The sequence below is a fragment of the Canis aureus genome, chromosome 3, assembly GCF_053574225.1.
Source record: "Canis aureus isolate CA01 chromosome 3, VMU_Caureus_v.1.0, whole genome shotgun sequence".
In the NCBI taxonomy this organism is placed as follows: domain Eukaryota; kingdom Metazoa; phylum Chordata; class Mammalia; order Carnivora; family Canidae; genus Canis; species Canis aureus.
The window spans coordinates 33850955-33868367 of record NC_135613.1 but is presented as its reverse complement, the minus strand read 5'-3'; the positions used below and the strand labels follow the sequence as shown (position 1 = coordinate 33868367).

The 17413-nt window shown below is 36.9% G+C and overlaps 1 protein-coding gene across 3 annotated transcripts in view; it reads left to right on the top strand.

Annotated features, from left to right (window-relative positions):
- The window catches only part of NDC1 (NDC1 transmembrane nucleoporin), a 47456-nt gene that overhangs the window by 6172 nt on the left and 23871 nt on the right, over positions 1-17413 (top strand). For all 3 annotated transcript variants that reach the window (XM_077891833.1, XM_077891831.1, XM_077891832.1), the window contains exons 4-10: positions 1311-1485; positions 3758-3896; positions 7440-7548; positions 9990-10041; positions 12810-12945; positions 13971-14063; positions 15858-15939. In XM_077891833.1, the coding sequence (XP_077747959.1) occupies positions 1311-1485; positions 3758-3896; positions 7440-7548; positions 9990-10041; positions 12810-12945; positions 13971-14063; positions 15858-15939 (786 nt within the window). The remainder of the gene's footprint in view (positions 1-1310; positions 1486-3757; positions 3897-7439; positions 7549-9989; positions 10042-12809; positions 12946-13970; positions 14064-15857; positions 15940-17413) is intronic.

Genomic DNA, 17413 nt, shown 5'->3' with positions numbered 1-17413 from the left:
CCATTCACATTCCCTTTTCTTTTGCTTTTCTAATCCCTTACTCCTAGTGCTGGATTTCTTTTTCAGTTCGAACCATATACCGATCTCCTTGGCTTAGAGCACATGTTCTTTTACGTGTTCCCACATGGTGTAGATGCTGCACTAGGGCTTTCCATTTTGTCATTCTTAAAGCCTGATTAGTTACTTTGGCTTATTGTTTCAACAAGCATTTTGTGTGCCATACATTGTGTGGGGATAAGAAATAAGTGTTATGGTCCCAGTTATCCCAAGAGGATCACAGTTAATGGGGAGACAGATAGTAAACATCAGACATATTCAATAACAATACACTGGATAGTATGGGAATATATAGGAGCACAATTTACCCAGCATGGTAAACTTCCTGGATGAGATGGTGCTTAAAGGATGAATTGTATTAATTAGAGAAGGAAGATGATCTAGGGAAAAGGTATAGCACATAAAAAGACTTAGACACATGAGAAGCTTTGGTATGTTTAGAGCATTAGTAGTCAGTTACACGCTCAGTAGGTCTCATGGGCATTTCTTACAAGGAGGGAGAGGTGATAGAAGCCTCCTTCTCAAAGTATAGAACACCTAAGCTTTCTCCCTTCACACGAATTTTCTCTCTCTCTATAATCTCTTTACTTGGAGTATATTAAAAGAATGTTATAGGTCGGGAAACCCTCTAGTAGCTGTTTTCAAAGGTCAGCGTATCTCCTCCTCACACTCGCCTACCCCAGCACACTTCCAGAAAACTTATTTTTGATTATCAGAGAGGTATTAGAAATTGCTATACAAACATTTTAGTATTCAATATTGTCATTCTTTACCTAGTTTGCGGTTTATTTTTCACATTTGGGCTATATATTGGCAAGTTCAAACGCTGAAGTAAAGATAACTTGTCAGAGGACAAGCACTATTTAAAAAAATGATTATTCTTTTCTGGCACTTAAGAGAATGGCAGGGTAGACACTATTGAGATGGCAGGGTAGGCACAGCTATTGAGAAATTTTAATGAAAAAGAACTGAAAAATGTTAATTTTTAATTAATTTTTAATTAATGCTGTCCTTAGGTTTCATCTCTCAGAGTCTTTGGTTTTTCTTTTTTTGTGTGCATCTCTGTATTCAATCTTCCCAAAATCTTTTAACTTCAGATTTTCAACTTAGAATTTTTCTGTACATTAACTCTGTTTCTTTCTTTCCTTTGGAATATTTGTGTGAGTATAAGAGGGTATAATAGTTCAGGTCCTTTGACTACATACACTGCAGAGCATAAAGCCTAAAGCCATGGTGATGTGCTTTGTTTACAGTTGTGCCTTCCATTCCCTGCTCCAGACTGGCACTGATAGGGAAGATCATTCACCCTCAGCAGCTCATGCACTCATTCGTCCATGCTGCAATGGGAATGCTGGTAGCTTGGTGTGCTGCGGTGATAACCAGGGGTCAATACAGTTTTCTTGTGGTTCCCTGCACTGGTACTGAGAGGTAATAGTAAATATATTTTTTCTATGGAACCTTGTTTATTTACTAAACCAAAGGTGACCTGCGTAGGTAAATAGTTTATGGACATTCTTTGTTTTCTAGACTTCTGGAAGGTGCTTTTATACATATCATCAAATGTTTTTGATATTTATGTTTGTTGAATTCAACATTTTTTTTTTTTAAGATTTTATTTATTTGAGAAAGAGAGAGGATTAGCAGGGGGAAGAGGGAGAAACAGGCTCCTCATTGAGCAGGGAGCTTGAAATGGGGCTTGATGCCAGGACTCTGGGATCCCACGGCCTGAGCTGAAGGCAGATGCTTAACTGACTGAGCCACCCAGGGGCCCCTCAACAGTTTTTTTTTTTTTTTTTTTAAGATTTTTATTTATTTATTTATTTATTTATTTATTTATTTATTTATTTTTTAAATTTTTATTTATTTATGATAGTCACACAGAGATAGAGAGAGAGAGAGAGGCAGAGACATAGGCAGAGGGAGAAGCAGGCTCCATGCACCGGGAGCCCGACATGGGATTCGATCCCGGGTCTCCAGGATCACGCCCTGGGCCAAAGGCAGGCGCCAGACCGCTGCGCCACCCAGGGATCCCCCCAGATTTTTATTTATTTATTCATGAGAGATACAGAGAGAGGGGCAGAGACACAGGCAGAGGGAGAAGCAAGCTCCATGCAGGGAGCCCGATGTGGGACTTGATCCCGGGACCACGGGATCACACCCTGAGTGAAGGCAGGTGCTCAACTGCTGAGCCACCCAGGCATCCGAGCAGTTTTTTTTTTTTTAAACCATTGTCTGTGCAAGATGGTGTGCTAGGTGCTTTTGGATTTATGAGAGTGATTCATGCATAGACTATAAGGTCTTTGAGAGTTAAGAACAGTAGGGGAATTAAAACATGGGCACAAAGGGATGTGATAGGAGAGAAATCAGAACTTTAACATGAAATAAGATGTAATAAGAAAGTGAGCTGTGCATGTAAAACCTGTGGGAGTTCAGAAAGGAAAGATCCCTGGCTTCTTGGAGGAGGTGGCATTTAGGTTGGAGTTTAAGGAAGTACTGTATGGGAAGCATGAAGAGAAAACTTTAAAATAATTACAACCAGGTTCTTTAGTAGAGTACTTTTATAATTTTAAAACTGATCTAATTTTAAAACTGTCATTGGGAGAGAGTGCATGTGGGGGCAGGGGACAGAGAGAGAAGGAGAGAATCTTAAGCAGGCTTCTTGCCCAGCACAGAGCCAAATGGGTCTTGATCTCAAGACCCTGAGATCATGACCTGAGCCGAGCCACCAAAACACTCCTAAACTGATATAGTTCTTGAACACATGACATTGATAAGAATTTCAGTTTGATATTCTGACTTTAAAAATCAAAAAAGATTATGGTAGTAATCTTAAGTTCCCTGTTTAATTTTCTTTCTTTCTTTTTTTTAGATTTTATTTGAGAGCAAGAGCACAGGTTGTGGGGGAGGGGCAGAGAGAGAAGCAGGGTCCCCACTGAGCAGGGGGCCCACCACTGCCAAGGGCTCTATCCCAGGACCCTGGGATCATGATCTGATGCCAAAGGCAGATACTTAACCAACTGAGCCACCCAGGCACCCCTGTACTCCTGAATATTTAATTTCCTTTTGTCGCCCAGTTACTATAATGTAAGGCAGTTTTTTTTTCCTAATGTGATAAATTTTCTTTAGTGAAAAGGGTCAGCATGAAGGATTGCCCAGTTAGACAACACAGACAAAAGCCCAAAGTTATGGCATAGAGGTCCATACATTCAGTTCTAGTTCTCTCAGTCCAGATGCAGTATATCTACTTGTGAGCAACGTTGTTTACTATCACAGGGGACATTCTTACTCTTGCCAGATTTCCAGAGGAAGACCTAAAGAGTTAACCATTAGGTCAAATTCTCATGCATCAGGGAGAGTTTTGTTAGTCTTGTGCCCACACTGAACCTGAAATGAATCATTTTGTTAGAACTTGGGGCACTTCTTTTAAGATTTTATTTATTTATTCGTAAGAGACACAGAGAGAAAGGCAGAGACGTAGGCAGAGGGAGAAGCAGACTCCCCACTGAGCAGGGAGCCTGATGCGACACTTGATCTGAGGACCCCGGAATCATAACTGAGCCAAAGGCAGATGCTTAGCCACTGAGCCACTCAGGTGCCCCGCATTTGGGGCATTTCTTAAATGGATAAGTCAGTGTTTGAGTTTAAAACTGTGATATGTGTCCCTGACTATTGAATTAATAATCTAATTTTTTCTCTCCAGTTTAAATAGCCCTGCTACACAGACCTGCTTAAATGAGTATCACCTTTTTTCCCTGCTGGCTGGAGCATTTATGGGCTACAGCTATAGTCTCCTGTATTTTATTAACAACATGAACTATCTGCCATTTCCTATCATACAGGTAAGATAGCATTTGAGTGTTGCCTTGTGTCAGAATTTGGCAGAGTTAAAATTGCCTTGATGTATGTACATATAACTGGCCTCATCTGATTAATTCAAGATTTGGTAGTAAAACTTAGGACTGAGATCATCAAAATGCCATTTGGAGAGGACAGATTTTTCTTCATGAGATTTTATCATGTATGTGATAGCCGTCACTGCCCTTCCCACTGCCACTCTGAGAATACTGCTTTGCCCCACTCTTTCCCTCCCTGCTAGGTAGTGGCAGTTGCTGTGACCTAGCAGGGCTAGGGGAGGATGATGATGACATTCATGCAGTTGCCAGCTTCTTTTTGAACCTAAGAACTCATGGGCTTGAGGATGTGCAAGTAAGTATAGAATGTCAATTACTGTCTCAAGTCTTTTCTAGAACAAGGCATGATGTGTATTAAGTAAAAACAATTTTGACTGGTTTGAGTGGGACAGTTTGAGCGATCTTTCAGTTAGGTTTTTAAGAATCTAATCTGGCAGGAGCCTTCTCTACAACTAGAATCACCTCCTAAGACAGGAGAGAGCAAGATCAGTTCAGATTTCTCCTATGGCATCAAGGTTCTTTCCAGGCTGTTCCCCACTCTTCCTGACTGTGTTCTTACTCACTTCATTCCTGTGCTGTGGTAGGCTGAGGACTGGTCTTTGGAGCAAAACTATTAGAACCAGTCCCTTCCCATTAGGACCCAGTCTGGTGGGAAGGGAGCGATGTGTAAACACATGTGTTATGAGAGTATGAGAGTGTGTATATTAGGCTTCTCCTGGTTTAAGTGAAGTTGCTACATGCCTCTTGCCTCTATGAAAATACACATACTGCATGGAGATAGTGTTCACAGAAAAGGAGCTGTACCTCCTTACCTTACCTCCCCGTAGACTGAGTGTATGAAAAAAGAGTCCCAGTTAGAAATTCTTCACAGTTTGAGAAAATGAATTGAAAGCAGAGTGTCAGCTTTGCCACCTTAAAATTTCACAGAGGAAAAAACCCGAAATTCTATACAGAACTATCCATGTTAAATCATGTTTGATCCAAATATAAGACTATAGAGAAGAAAAGTGTTAGAAAAAAAGGAGATACTCCAAAATAATCTTGCTCCTTCCTGAACCTCAGTTGAAAGTGACCATTTGTTTAACATCACAGATACACAGTAAAGTAAATGTAGGAACAGCCTAATAATTGATGGTACTGATAAATTATTTCTACCATATAATGTCATATTTATAAAATTTGACTACTAAATTTTTTATTTCTTTTGATTAAAATTTAGATTTATTCTCATATCCCAGAAGTTTCTTCTTTGATAGTAATATTTAGCTTTGGCTCCAGGTTCAGCTTTTGCAGAAGGTTAACTTTTAACATTTGGCCATTCAGTAGTTGGCCAGAATGTATTTCGGGGGCATCTCTTGTAACCATGAATGTATAGTGGTCTTTGATCTGCCCAGTGGTATTTGTTCTTTTCCCACCTGAGGATGATTGGAATAGGGGTTTCATTGGGATTCAGGGAGTGAGGGAGGTAAGGATTGTGGCAAGAGCAGTTGAAATGATGAATTTTTGTGCTCAGGATCACAATTTCTCATCTATCACGTTTGTAGCTGTGTTTGGCCAGTTGGGTAGATTTGCCTCCTTAGAAGATTGAGGGGGGACACCACACTTTAGCTTTCTTTGATTAGCCCTAAGAGCCTGGTGCATGTTGTATGACCTTCCCTTATGTGCTTTAAGTTGCCAAGGAAAGCAGGATTGTCAGGAAATTGAAGGCTTGATATAAGATCAGGCCCATTTCTTCATCTGAACCTCCATAAAATAATAAATCGCAGTAGCCATTTACTTTTTTTCTTTAACTGGCCCAGCTGACTAGAGAATGTTAGACCTTAAAAAAAAACTACTACTTTTATTATTTTTCTCTGCTATTTTTATTGTTATACTATAATATATATTATACATATATATTATTTGTGTGTATATATATATATACCCTTATATATATATGCTTATTATTATTAGCATTATTATTAGCATTGTCATCATCATCATTATTATTTTTTTGTTATTATTTTTGGTGCTGCCTGTCAGGTTACTTCCTAAGAGTATAGTAGTAACATTTAGATTAAAAAATATTTAAATAGTATAAATAAAATGAAAATTCCTTTGGCCATTCTGTGGCCAGTCCCAGTCTTTGCCTCAGAGATAATTGTGGCCAGTTTGGTGTATATTCTGCTAAATCCTTTATATTTACATATATAATACCTGTAACATTTTATATTTTGTGGGGTGGAACTTCCATAGTTTTATATCGTCCATATTATTAACTATTGTTTTCGTGTAACTATGAAAAATTATATCTTTTTAAAAATCTAATTCTAACCAATTTACTATTAGCCTACTAGTTTTCTTTAAACTAGTCTACAGTACTAAAACCAGTTCTATTGTCCTGATCAAATTCTTAATGATAGACTGACAGGGAAAAGCAGAATATTAGTGTGGAGTAAAGGACAAAGAAGTGGATGAACATCAAGACAAAGCTTGGCAAGCTATTTCACAAGAAGTGTAATTTTTTCAGGAGAAAGCATTTCATGTTTTTTCCTTGATTGGTATTACTCTCATAGATTGTTAGAATTGAAGGCACTCATTAACACACTGTTTAGCTGGGTCAGCCTTCTTATCACACAGATTGGAGACATGACTTGCTTAGTGCTGCCCAGAGAGAAGCACTAAAACTCAGGTCTCCTGACTCAATCTGGTGTCTTCTTCTGCTGCCTATTTTCTTGCATTTAAAACCATTTAGTGGGATCCCTGGGTGGCGCAGCGGTTTGGCACCTGCCTTTGGCCCAGGGCGCGATCCTGGAGACTCAGGATTGAATCCCACGTCAGGCTCCCTGCATGGAGCCTGCTTCTCCCTCTGCCTGTGTCTCTGCCTCTCTCTCTTTCTCTGTGACTATCATGAATAAATAAATAAAATCTTTAAAAAAATAAAATAAAATAAAACCATTTAGTTATAGAGGCAGTGTGTACATTATATTTAAGCTTGCAGTCTCTGAAACTGGCCTGCCTGGATTAAAATGTTGGATTTTCCTTTTGCTAGCTGATAAGTTGGTTCAGTTGTGCCTTGGTTTTCTCATTAGTAAGATTAGGATAATAATGGAACCTTCTTTATCGGGTTGTGTGTAAAATAATGGTACCTGAGACATGCTAAACAGCCAAAGAACGTTAGCTGCTACTGTTCTGATTGTCATGTTTTTTGTACTTACTCCGTCTCCATAGTCCTTAGTATAAGTATAGATCAGTACTGTTAAATTTTGTCATTTCTGCTCTCATATCAATGAGATGCTGTATAATGTAAATATTAAATATTTTTGTCATCAGAAGTTACTGATTTTTTACCTCTGGAATAAACTTTGTCTTTTTATGCAACAATTATGTTTTTTTATATGTGGACTGTTTTAGTTATGTGCTTGCTTTAGAATGAAATAGAACCTCTACTTGGATATGCCATTTGATTCTGTTTTTCTTTTTTTTTCATAGCAATACAAGTTCTTACGTTTCAGGAGATCTCTGCTCTTGTTAGTTAAGCATAGTTGTGTGGAATCACTGTTCCTGATTAGAAATTTCTGCATTGTTTATTATTTTCTTGGTAAGCATTTCTTCTGCTTTTTAAAACAGTGTATGTATTAGCTCATAGCTCAGAAGATGTCAGTTGCAAAGTCATTCTTGATTGTATGTTTCTTAATTGTAGGTATGTGATTAGTCCAACTAATTCATTGTTTAGGTTGTCAAAGGGTATTAGGTAAGGGAAAATGTTTTTTAAAATGTGGTATATGCATACAATAGAGTATTATTCAAACTTTGAAAAAAAGAAGGAAATCCTGTCACATATTACAACATGGATAAACCTGAGGACATCATACTAAGTGAAATAAGCCAGTTGCAAAAAGACAAATTCTGCGTGATTCTACTTATATGAGGCATTATTTGAGTGGTCCAACTCTTAGAAACAGAAAGTAGAATTATGATTGCCAGGACTCTGTGGGGAGGGAAAAGAGGAGTTGTTGCTTAGTGGATAGAGAGTTTCAGTTTGTAAAATGAAAAAGTTTGGGATATCTGTTGCACAAGTACATATACTATATGTATGCTTAATGGTTAAGATGGTAAATTTTGTTACGTGGTTTTTACCACAATAAGAAAACGTTCATTTTTTTTAAAAAGAAAATATTGTATGTTGTTTGGTCAGTACTCTATAATAACACTCTCCTTTTTATAACTTTTTGTAACTTGGTACTAATATACTAGAAATATCCTGTTACTGAGGGAACCTTACAGAATTTATTAACATGAATTTTAAGCACAAAAATACAGCTTATTTAATATAAGGAGCAGCTCAAGTTGAATGGAAAACATTAATCTCAATAGCAACACAATAATAATACAAACAAAATTCAACATTCTAAAATACTGTTTTCAGACTGCAGATTTCCCCCACTATCTGAAAGTAGAGCATTCCTATGAAACCTTTTGTAAGCCAAAATGGCACAAAATGAAGAAGCAATTAGTGTTACTATTTTAAATGAAAAGATTTTTGAACCTCCCCACACCTGCAAAATATACTCTCTTGGGTTTTTCTGATACCTTAGGACACATCTTGCTAACAGATGCACAAAACAAATTGAGATAAAGCATAGATGCTCATGGACACAGTTCAAAGCTATGGAGGCTTAATGCTGAGATGCTGAATGTCTTTCCCAGGTTAGAGGCTTAGCTGCACCACTCTCACTGTTCAGGGTGCCCTGCTTTTGTACACTAACAGCTCTGGCTTGGTACAAAACAAATGCTGAATGCTGTTTTTGCTTTTGTGCCTTATTCATAAATTTGGATTTCTTCAGTTAGTGAAAACAGGTACTAGCATTTGCCTTTCACAAAAGTGAAGTGACAACATGAACTTTCGAAAAGCAGGGAATACCTCTTTAACTTTATGATCCTACTTTAAAAAAAAAAATCTATGGAATAATTTTACAGAATTGTTCTAAGTATAGGCCATTCTGTTGTTTACTCACTTGTAGTTTATATAACCTGTTTTTCTATTTAGCTCTTATTATTGTCATTTCTAATGTTAACACTTTATTGTTGTTTTTTTAACCTACTACCATGAGCCTAGATGTTCCCCTACAGTTGTACATTTAGGCTGACATAGCAGCCCTGTCAACATTTCCGTGGTCAGCTGTTTCTTCTATAACCACGTTTATGTTCCATTCAGATTTCAAGTATTACCACTTTTCCTTTCTTTGTTGCACTTTGGTCTTTTTGGCCAGTTTCATCTTTTAGTTATTCATTTTTGTAAAATGTGTGGGCTCTTCATGGGAGACAAGGAGGCAACACAATTATATGTTTTGCTGTCTGTGCCTGAACTGAGTAACAGATGTCCATGACCAGTTACCAACAGACTTAGGAAGAAGGGATATGATTAGTTACAAAATGTGGTGTGTGTGTGTTATCTACATACTGATTTGTGTACTGAAAAGCTAGAAGTAGTATATTCAGTTGCTCACAGTAAATATACCATGGTAACTGAAATTTGAATTGTGTTGTTGGGAGACTGGTATGATTTAACTAAACCACCATTAAAATATGACTGAAAAAAGTACATAATCCGACTTGTGCAGAACATAGACTTCTTGTATTTAGAAATTATTCTCTTTTCCTGCCTATTCCCTTTTTTTTTTTTTTTTTTTAAGATTTATTTATTTACTTTAGAGAGAGCTGTGGTGGTAGGGGGCAGTGAGGGGCAGAGGGAGACAGAGAAAGAATCTCAAGCAGACTCCCCACTGGGTTCAGGGCCCAATATGGGGCTTGATCTCACAACCCTGAGCTGAGATCATGACCTGAGCTAAGATGAAGTGTTGGTTGCTTAACTGACGGAGCTACCCAGGTGCCCCTTAAGCCTATTCCTAATCAGTCTAACATTCTGGCTGAGGTCTTGGTGTCTACTTGGTCATCACATCAATCTCATAATACAAAGAATGGTTAAGATTTGCTTTATTAACTTCTTATGTTTATAGCATGGTATTATTTTCTTCTCAGGCCATATTCCAAAAACTTGGATTAGCACTGCGATGGACCTTCAGATAGATGAGTAAGTGATAGATGAAAAGTCTGGGGTTTTAAACTCTGCTAGTTTCCATCTTTTTAGGGGTTTGCCACTTTCCAGATGTGTTGTTTAGATTTAGCCTTTAAATTTTTTAAAACTTGTATTCATTTTGGAATATATCTAGTTCATAATTTAAAATTCCAATGCCCTATAAAAGCATATACAGTTAAAAAGAATCCTTTTGCTCCAGTTTCTAGTCACCCAGTTCTTCTCCCTAGAAGTAAATGTTTTTTGTTAGATACAGCCTTTATGTTATGGAAAAGTAGACTTTTGAGTTGCATGGACATACCTCTCTTTTGCTTTTCTCCTTAATAATCATTTTCTGCTATGGTGTAGTAGGCAAGCACAGTGCTATGGTATTATTCTCATTTTGCCTCTAAGGAAGCCAGAATTGAACAAGATCATGTGACCAGTTGAAGATCATGAAGTGGCAGTTGAGTGGCATCACTAAAATGTATTGCTCTAGTTATTCCTCATGTACTTTGCACATGATAAAGCATTAATCTTTACTTGGCAAATCAATGTAAATTTCTCTATTAGTATTTGTTCTTTTAATTTTTGGCTATTAGATTTTTTTTGTCATATGTGGATTTAACTAATACTATTTTTGGGGAATGGGGATATTGATATTTGTGGGTGCTTAAGATATTATGGTTTCTATGTTGTGGATTTCAGTTTCTAACTTTTAATAGTTTCTAGGTAAAATTTAGTTTTGTCCTCTGCTTAATTGCTAGATATGAAACTAAATGCATGGGTCATTTATTATGTTAGTCTGAATCTTAGGTTGGGTCAAATGGAAAAAGAAAAATAATTGTATTTTATTTTAATTTAACATAGTGCTTTTTTCTTTCACTTGAAATACATTTTGCTTGTGTGACAGTGCCTAATAAACTATCCTTAATATATATGGTAGGTCCTCAGTAAATATTTACTTAAAATCTGAAAATAAGGGATCCCTGGGTGGTGTAGCGGTTTGGCGCCTGCCTTTGGCCCAGGACGCGATCCTGGAGACCCGGGATCGAATCCCACGTCGGGCTCCCGGTGCATGGAGCCTGCTTCTCCCTCTGCCTATGTCTCTGCCTCTCTCTCTCTCTCTCTCTCTCTGTGTGTGTGTGTGTGACTATCATAAATAAATAAAAATTAAAAAAAAAATCTGAAAATAACTTCATTCTCCCAGGAAATGTTAAGCACTATGCTGGATACTCCCAATATAAGGTGTTTTAAATCTTCTAATAGCCATAAGAGGTAGAAAGAGATTAGGCCACTGTTACATGAATAAGAAAATTGAGGCAAGTTAGGTCAAGCAGTTAATATAATCACAACCGTCATAAATGGCAGAGCCAGAGGTTCTAATCCTGCTTTTAAAATTGCTAGTTGTGTGATTGTATGATTATGATGACTTTGCCAATTAATCTGTTCAAGGTTTTGGTAAAGGAATGTTCAATTTATTTATTTATTTATTTATTTATTTATTTATTTATTTATTTAACTTTTATTTATTTGAGGGATCCCTGAGTGGCTCAGCGATTTAGATGCCTGCCTTTGACCCAGTGTGTGATCATGGAGTCCCGGGATCGAATCCCACATCAGGCTCCCTGCATGGAGCCTGCTTCTCCCTTCACCTGTGTCTCTGCCTCTCTGTCTCTCTGTCTCTCTGTCTCTCATGAATAAATAAATAAAATTTTTTTAAAAAGATTTTATTTATTAGAGAGAGCACGCACGCATGGGGGAGGGACAGAGTAAGAATAAGAGAAACAAGGAAACTCCCTGCTGAACACAGAGCCCCATGGAGCTGATCCCAGGACCCCAAGATCATGACCTGAGCTGGTCAGACACTCAACAGACTGAGCCACCCAGGCGCCCCTTCATTTAGTCTTTTTTTTTTTAATTTTTTATTTATTTATGATAGTCACACACAGAGAGAGAGAGAGGCAGAGACATAGGCAGAGGGAGAAGCAGGCTCCATGCACCGGGAGCCCGACGTGGGACTCGATCCCGGGTCTCCAGGATCGCGCCCTGGGCCCAAGGCAGGCGCTAAACCGCTGCGCCACCCAGGGATCCCTCATTTAGTCTTCTAACAGTTTCTTTAATTATTTTAAAAGTAAAGATTGTGATTTTTAGATAATGCTATGTGCTCTTAACTATTGTGGAACTATTTTTAGGGTGTAAACACAAAGCTGAAATCTGGCCTAGGAGAGGTGATAGTCTTGTTGAATGGTTGGGATCAAAGTAAAAGTACTAAAATTTTACCCAGCAACTAAGGGTTGGCTTATAGGTTTGGCTCATTCTTCCTCCATAATAAATGACAGTAAAGATTAGGAACACAAGAAACTGAGCACAAGTTTAGGTCTGTTCTTCTTTTAAGGCTCCCTTACATAGTACATAAGAAGGTGTTAGAGGGATCCCTGGGTGGCGCAGCGGTTTGGCGCCTGCCTTTGGCCCAGGGCGCGATCCTGGAGACCCGGGATCGAGTCCCACATCGGGCTCCCGGTGCATGGAGCCTGCTTCTCCCTCTGCCTGTGTCTCTGCTTCTCTCTCTCTCTCTGTGTGACTATCATAAATTAATAAAAATTAAAAAAAAAAAAAGAAGGTGTTAGAGAATTGTATGGGGGGGTGCAAAAGGAAAGGCATCTATATCACCAGTATTATGTAGAAATAAGATTTATTTGTTTCTCATTGTGAGGCCCCACGTCTGTTAAATGCTTAGATTGTATTTTCCCCATAGGATTAAATAGTAATTTCTGCTTTTATAGGCAGTTTCACAGGCCTCTTGACACTGTGCGTGGCCTCTTGAATCTCTCATTACTCTACCATGTCTGGCTTTGTGGTGTCTTTCTTCTGATGACTTGGTATATCTCATGGATACTCTTCAAAATCTTTGCCACAGAGGTTAGTATTGAGTTTTTTGTTAATGCTTTTGTATTTTAGAGTGCACAGATTTGTTTTTAGCAAGCAGAGCACTGAGCAGAGCACTGAGTAATATTGTGCCCAAAGCCATTTTGAGTAAGTTGGGTTTTGGTCTCTTTTCTGAGACTTCCTTAGGGATGTATCATTTGTAACCATAATTTACTTCGTGTGTGTGTGTGTGTGTGTGTGTGTGTGTGTGTGTGTGAGTAAGGAATGGTGTTAGTGTTTTTGGTTTTTGGAAACTAAACTAAACTGAATGAACTGCTAGTGGAACTTACCCTGCTTTATCGTAGTGTAAGTCTCTTCTGAAGGTTTCCATTTCTCTGTTTAGCAAATACTAAATGCCTGGATTTTAAATTAGTTTTATGTGCTATTGGTGTAACTACTACTAAAATATTTAATATAAGACAAATATTTGTTCTTTGAGAGAAAGTTTTAAATTTTGTATTGAAATTATTTTAAATGAATGGGAATTACATTATCTTTATCATATAGGTATTTGTCTTAGAAAATGAGTGTTTTATTTTATCATCTCTGTAGGTGTGTGTCCCTTCAGTGGCTTCAGAATATTTATTTCTAGTATTGGGGGCCAGAGATGTAATAAAATTGAGAGAATAACATTTAGAAAGTAGTGTATTTGGGTATATTTAATTTTAGTGCAACCTATTATTAAAACACTGAAGATGTTAATTTGGTTGTATTGTCTCTTGTAATAAATTTCAGTTAGTGTTAACTTATATTTATTTCTAGTATTTCTTATATTTATTTCTAATATTTATTTCTAGTATTGGGGGCCAGAGATGTAATAAAATTGAGAGAATAACATTTAGAAAGTAGTGTATTTGGGTATATTTAATTTTAGTGCAACCTATTATTAAAACACTGAAGATGTTAATTTGGTTGTATTGTCTCTTGTAATAAATTTCAGTTAGTGTTAACTTACTGAATATAATAAAGTCAAGAAAATAATCATTTTCATGGTCCTTATATTTGATTATATTTGATAGGCTCATCTGTTCCCTGTTCAGCCACCATTTTCAGAAGAGTCGGATGAATGCCTCCCAAAGGTTTTAAACAGCAATCCTCCCCTCATCATAAAGGTACCTATGAACTATGCATCTTATGTCTTTACACAGTCATTTCTAACTTGTCTTTTGGAATGGACTTATTTTTTTTAATAAATTTATTTTTTATTGGTGTTCAATTTTGGAATGGACTTAATATTTAGTGTACTTAGATATATTTTTTGAGGGCCTAGAATATTCTAGTACCAGTATTGTAAGAAATCAACTACATGCTGCATTGAATGCTATTTACTTTTTTTCAGTTTTCATTCCAAGTGACTAAAAAATACAGGGATGTATGGCAGTATATGTGTACAAACTAATCTAATTTGTACAATATTTAGAATAGATATAAAAATATTTCCAAGCATGAAATACCATGATACCAACCATATGCATTAGCTTTTCACAAACTCCTCATGGTAGCAAAACAAAATACTGCTTCTCTTTTGTTTTTTGTTTTTTAATCATTGAGTCAAGTTGTATTTTTACTCCTATAATATTGTTGACTGTTAGGATCAAAGGTAGTGCTTGGTAGGTATACCCATACAGTGAACTATTTATTTATTTATTTATTTATTTATTTATTTATTTATTTATTTAAAGATTTTATTTATGAGAGACACGGAGAGAGAATCAGAGACACAGGCAGAGGGAGAAGCAGGCTCCATGCAGGGAGCCCGATGTGGGACTCAATCCTGCGTCTCCAGGATCATGCCCTGGGCTGAAGGTGACGCTAAACCACTTAGCCACTGGGGCTGCCCTGAATTCTCTTTAAATAGGAATAATGATAATGATCCTAAAATCAATTTTAATCAAAAGAGCTTAAAGAAGTTGTAGTAAGTTTATAAGTTAAACTAAGTGAGAATAACTTATTTTGATTTAAATTGTATTTTGAAATTTTAAAGTATATCTACAGTATGTGTGATCCTGTTAAGAGGTTATAGTGCTTAAAAAAGAATTTGAAGAAAATGGAACCCAGAGTTCGGAATACACTGTAGAAAAGTTGTAAACTAATAAGAAAACGAACCACTGAGGTTCTGATTACCTTTAAACATCAATTATTACTAATTTATTAGATAAACAAAAATATCAGGTACTCATTTGGTTATTGAACAAGTCTGTATTTGCTCGGTAGGTATCAGTCACTGCTAGTTGCGTAAGGCATAATAATGAATTAGATGTAGCACAGCCTGATGGAGAAAGCAGATACACAAAATAATGAAAATTTACTGTGGTAAGTGCAGTGGGAACCACTTTCTCTGCTTGCAACTAAAATAATAGAGTTTCACAGAAGTTATGGTGTCTTAAATGATGGCTGAAAGGGTTTGCCAGGAAACAAAATGAAGATTTCCAGTAAAAGAGTACAGTATATGTTGTGTGCCTACCTTGTGCTAGACACTGCCTTTGAATGTGATAGCAAGTAAGGTGCTGTCCCTGCCTCACAGTTTAGTGAGTGGAACCAGAAGAGACAAGGAAACAGGCAGTTACAATAAATTATGTTAAGTGCCGTGGTTAAGAACTGTGTGAGTATATGTTTGTGTGTGGGAGGCCTGGGAAGTTCCAAGAGTGATGTTTTATGTTTACCACTTTAGAGTGGGGAAATAGCACAGAGAGTTCTATAGTTTCTTGTAACTGGAGCCTACAGTGGCTGGGGTAGCCTACCGAGGGTAGAGGCAAGAAAGTTTTGGGAGTCTAGAAATGAAGGTTATGGTTCTGAAAAGCATTTCCTTTATGAGAAATTTGAAGTAATTTCCCCTTACCTATATATTGCTGAGATTTTATGTAGAAGTTAAAAAAAAATTAATGTGTATTTTTTCCCCCGTTTAGTATTTGGCCTTGCAGGACCTGATGTTGCTTTCTCAGTATTCTCCTTCACGAAGACAAGAAGTTTTTAGCCTTAGCCAACCAGGTATCGCTGAAAGTAACAGATACAGGCGTATGTGTGCAGAAAGTGTTCCACTTAAAATTTTTGGTTACAGAGATGTGTTTAATAAAACCTCACATAGCTGTGAGTCCATTAAATGAAGTATTGATTTAAATATTACGCAAATGTTTCCATTTCTGTCGTTAGATGTTGTATTTCCAGAAAAATACTATAAAACTTTTATATGTTATCTTCTTTAGCATCCTCATTCCCTTAACCTGAAGAAACTATGAGGTAGGTTGACAGTTCTAGAGCAGAAGAGTTAGAGAGCATGTTTAAGAGTCCTCAAAATTTTAATGCTACAAGGAGTCTTGAAAATCAGATCATCTAATCCCTAGTTGGGGAACCTAAGTTTTAGAGAGATTAAGTGACTTACATACAGTTAATGTCAGAGATGGAAAAAGAAATTTGATCATTTGACTCCCTCCTTCTGCCATGCTACTTTGCCTCCCTTTAAAAAAAAAAAAAAAAATGTGAAACTACTAGATTTGATGGTGACCCAAGGATGCTCTTGGCAACTCCAAAACACTTCTCCATTGTTACTTGTTACTCCTTCTTACAACTATGCCAGTGCTAAACTTGTTCCTGGATGGAAAGCATCTCATCCAGTAGAGAACAGAGAACCTAGGTAACTTTTCATCTCTGTAATCAGCTTTTCATTATTTTGCCATACTTACCAGTTCCCACATTATAAAAGAAAGCTACTATAGTTAAGTGTTACATGGAAATGAAATTAGGTTATGTAAATGTATAAATGATTGGAGCTGATGCCATGGAAAATTAACAAGTCCTTTCTATCAGACAGGTTCACCAAGGAATTCTCTATGCATTAAATATTTTCACTAGATATTCTGGTAAACTGTAACAGAATGACATGTTTTCTGCCAGAGAACTTACATTCTAGGGCGTATTATTAAAATTTAACTTGATCATCACATAATTCCTTAGTGGTCCTGAGTTAATAGCAATATAGAACATTCTGGGACCTACTAATGGAGTATTTTGTTTGCTTGCTGGTTAAGTTGTATTCCTCTTGAGCTATAAATGGGGTGATGTTTGAGGAGTGATTCAAGTGAAGAGAGAAACATTATATGGCACTCAGAATGGGGAAACCAGTTTTCAGTGGACTCCTCAGCTATTCTCAACGTAGAGAGATTGATTGGTTGATTTTTAAATGGCAGCTATAGGAGATAAAGGTCTTAGAAAATGAAAAGATAATGAGAAGTAAAGGAATTTTTACAAGATTGTGGATCACAGTAGCTTAAGTTAAAGAATATAAATTCTCTAAGTATAAACTATAATTGTTATCAAATAATGTGTTCTTCCTATAGAAGGAAAAACAAATGGAGCTATTATAAATGAACATGTAAGGAAACATAGTGAGCCTGATACAACAATTTATAGGTCCTGGGGGGCCATGGGTTACATGTCATTAGACATGCTTGTACTCATTGTCTTA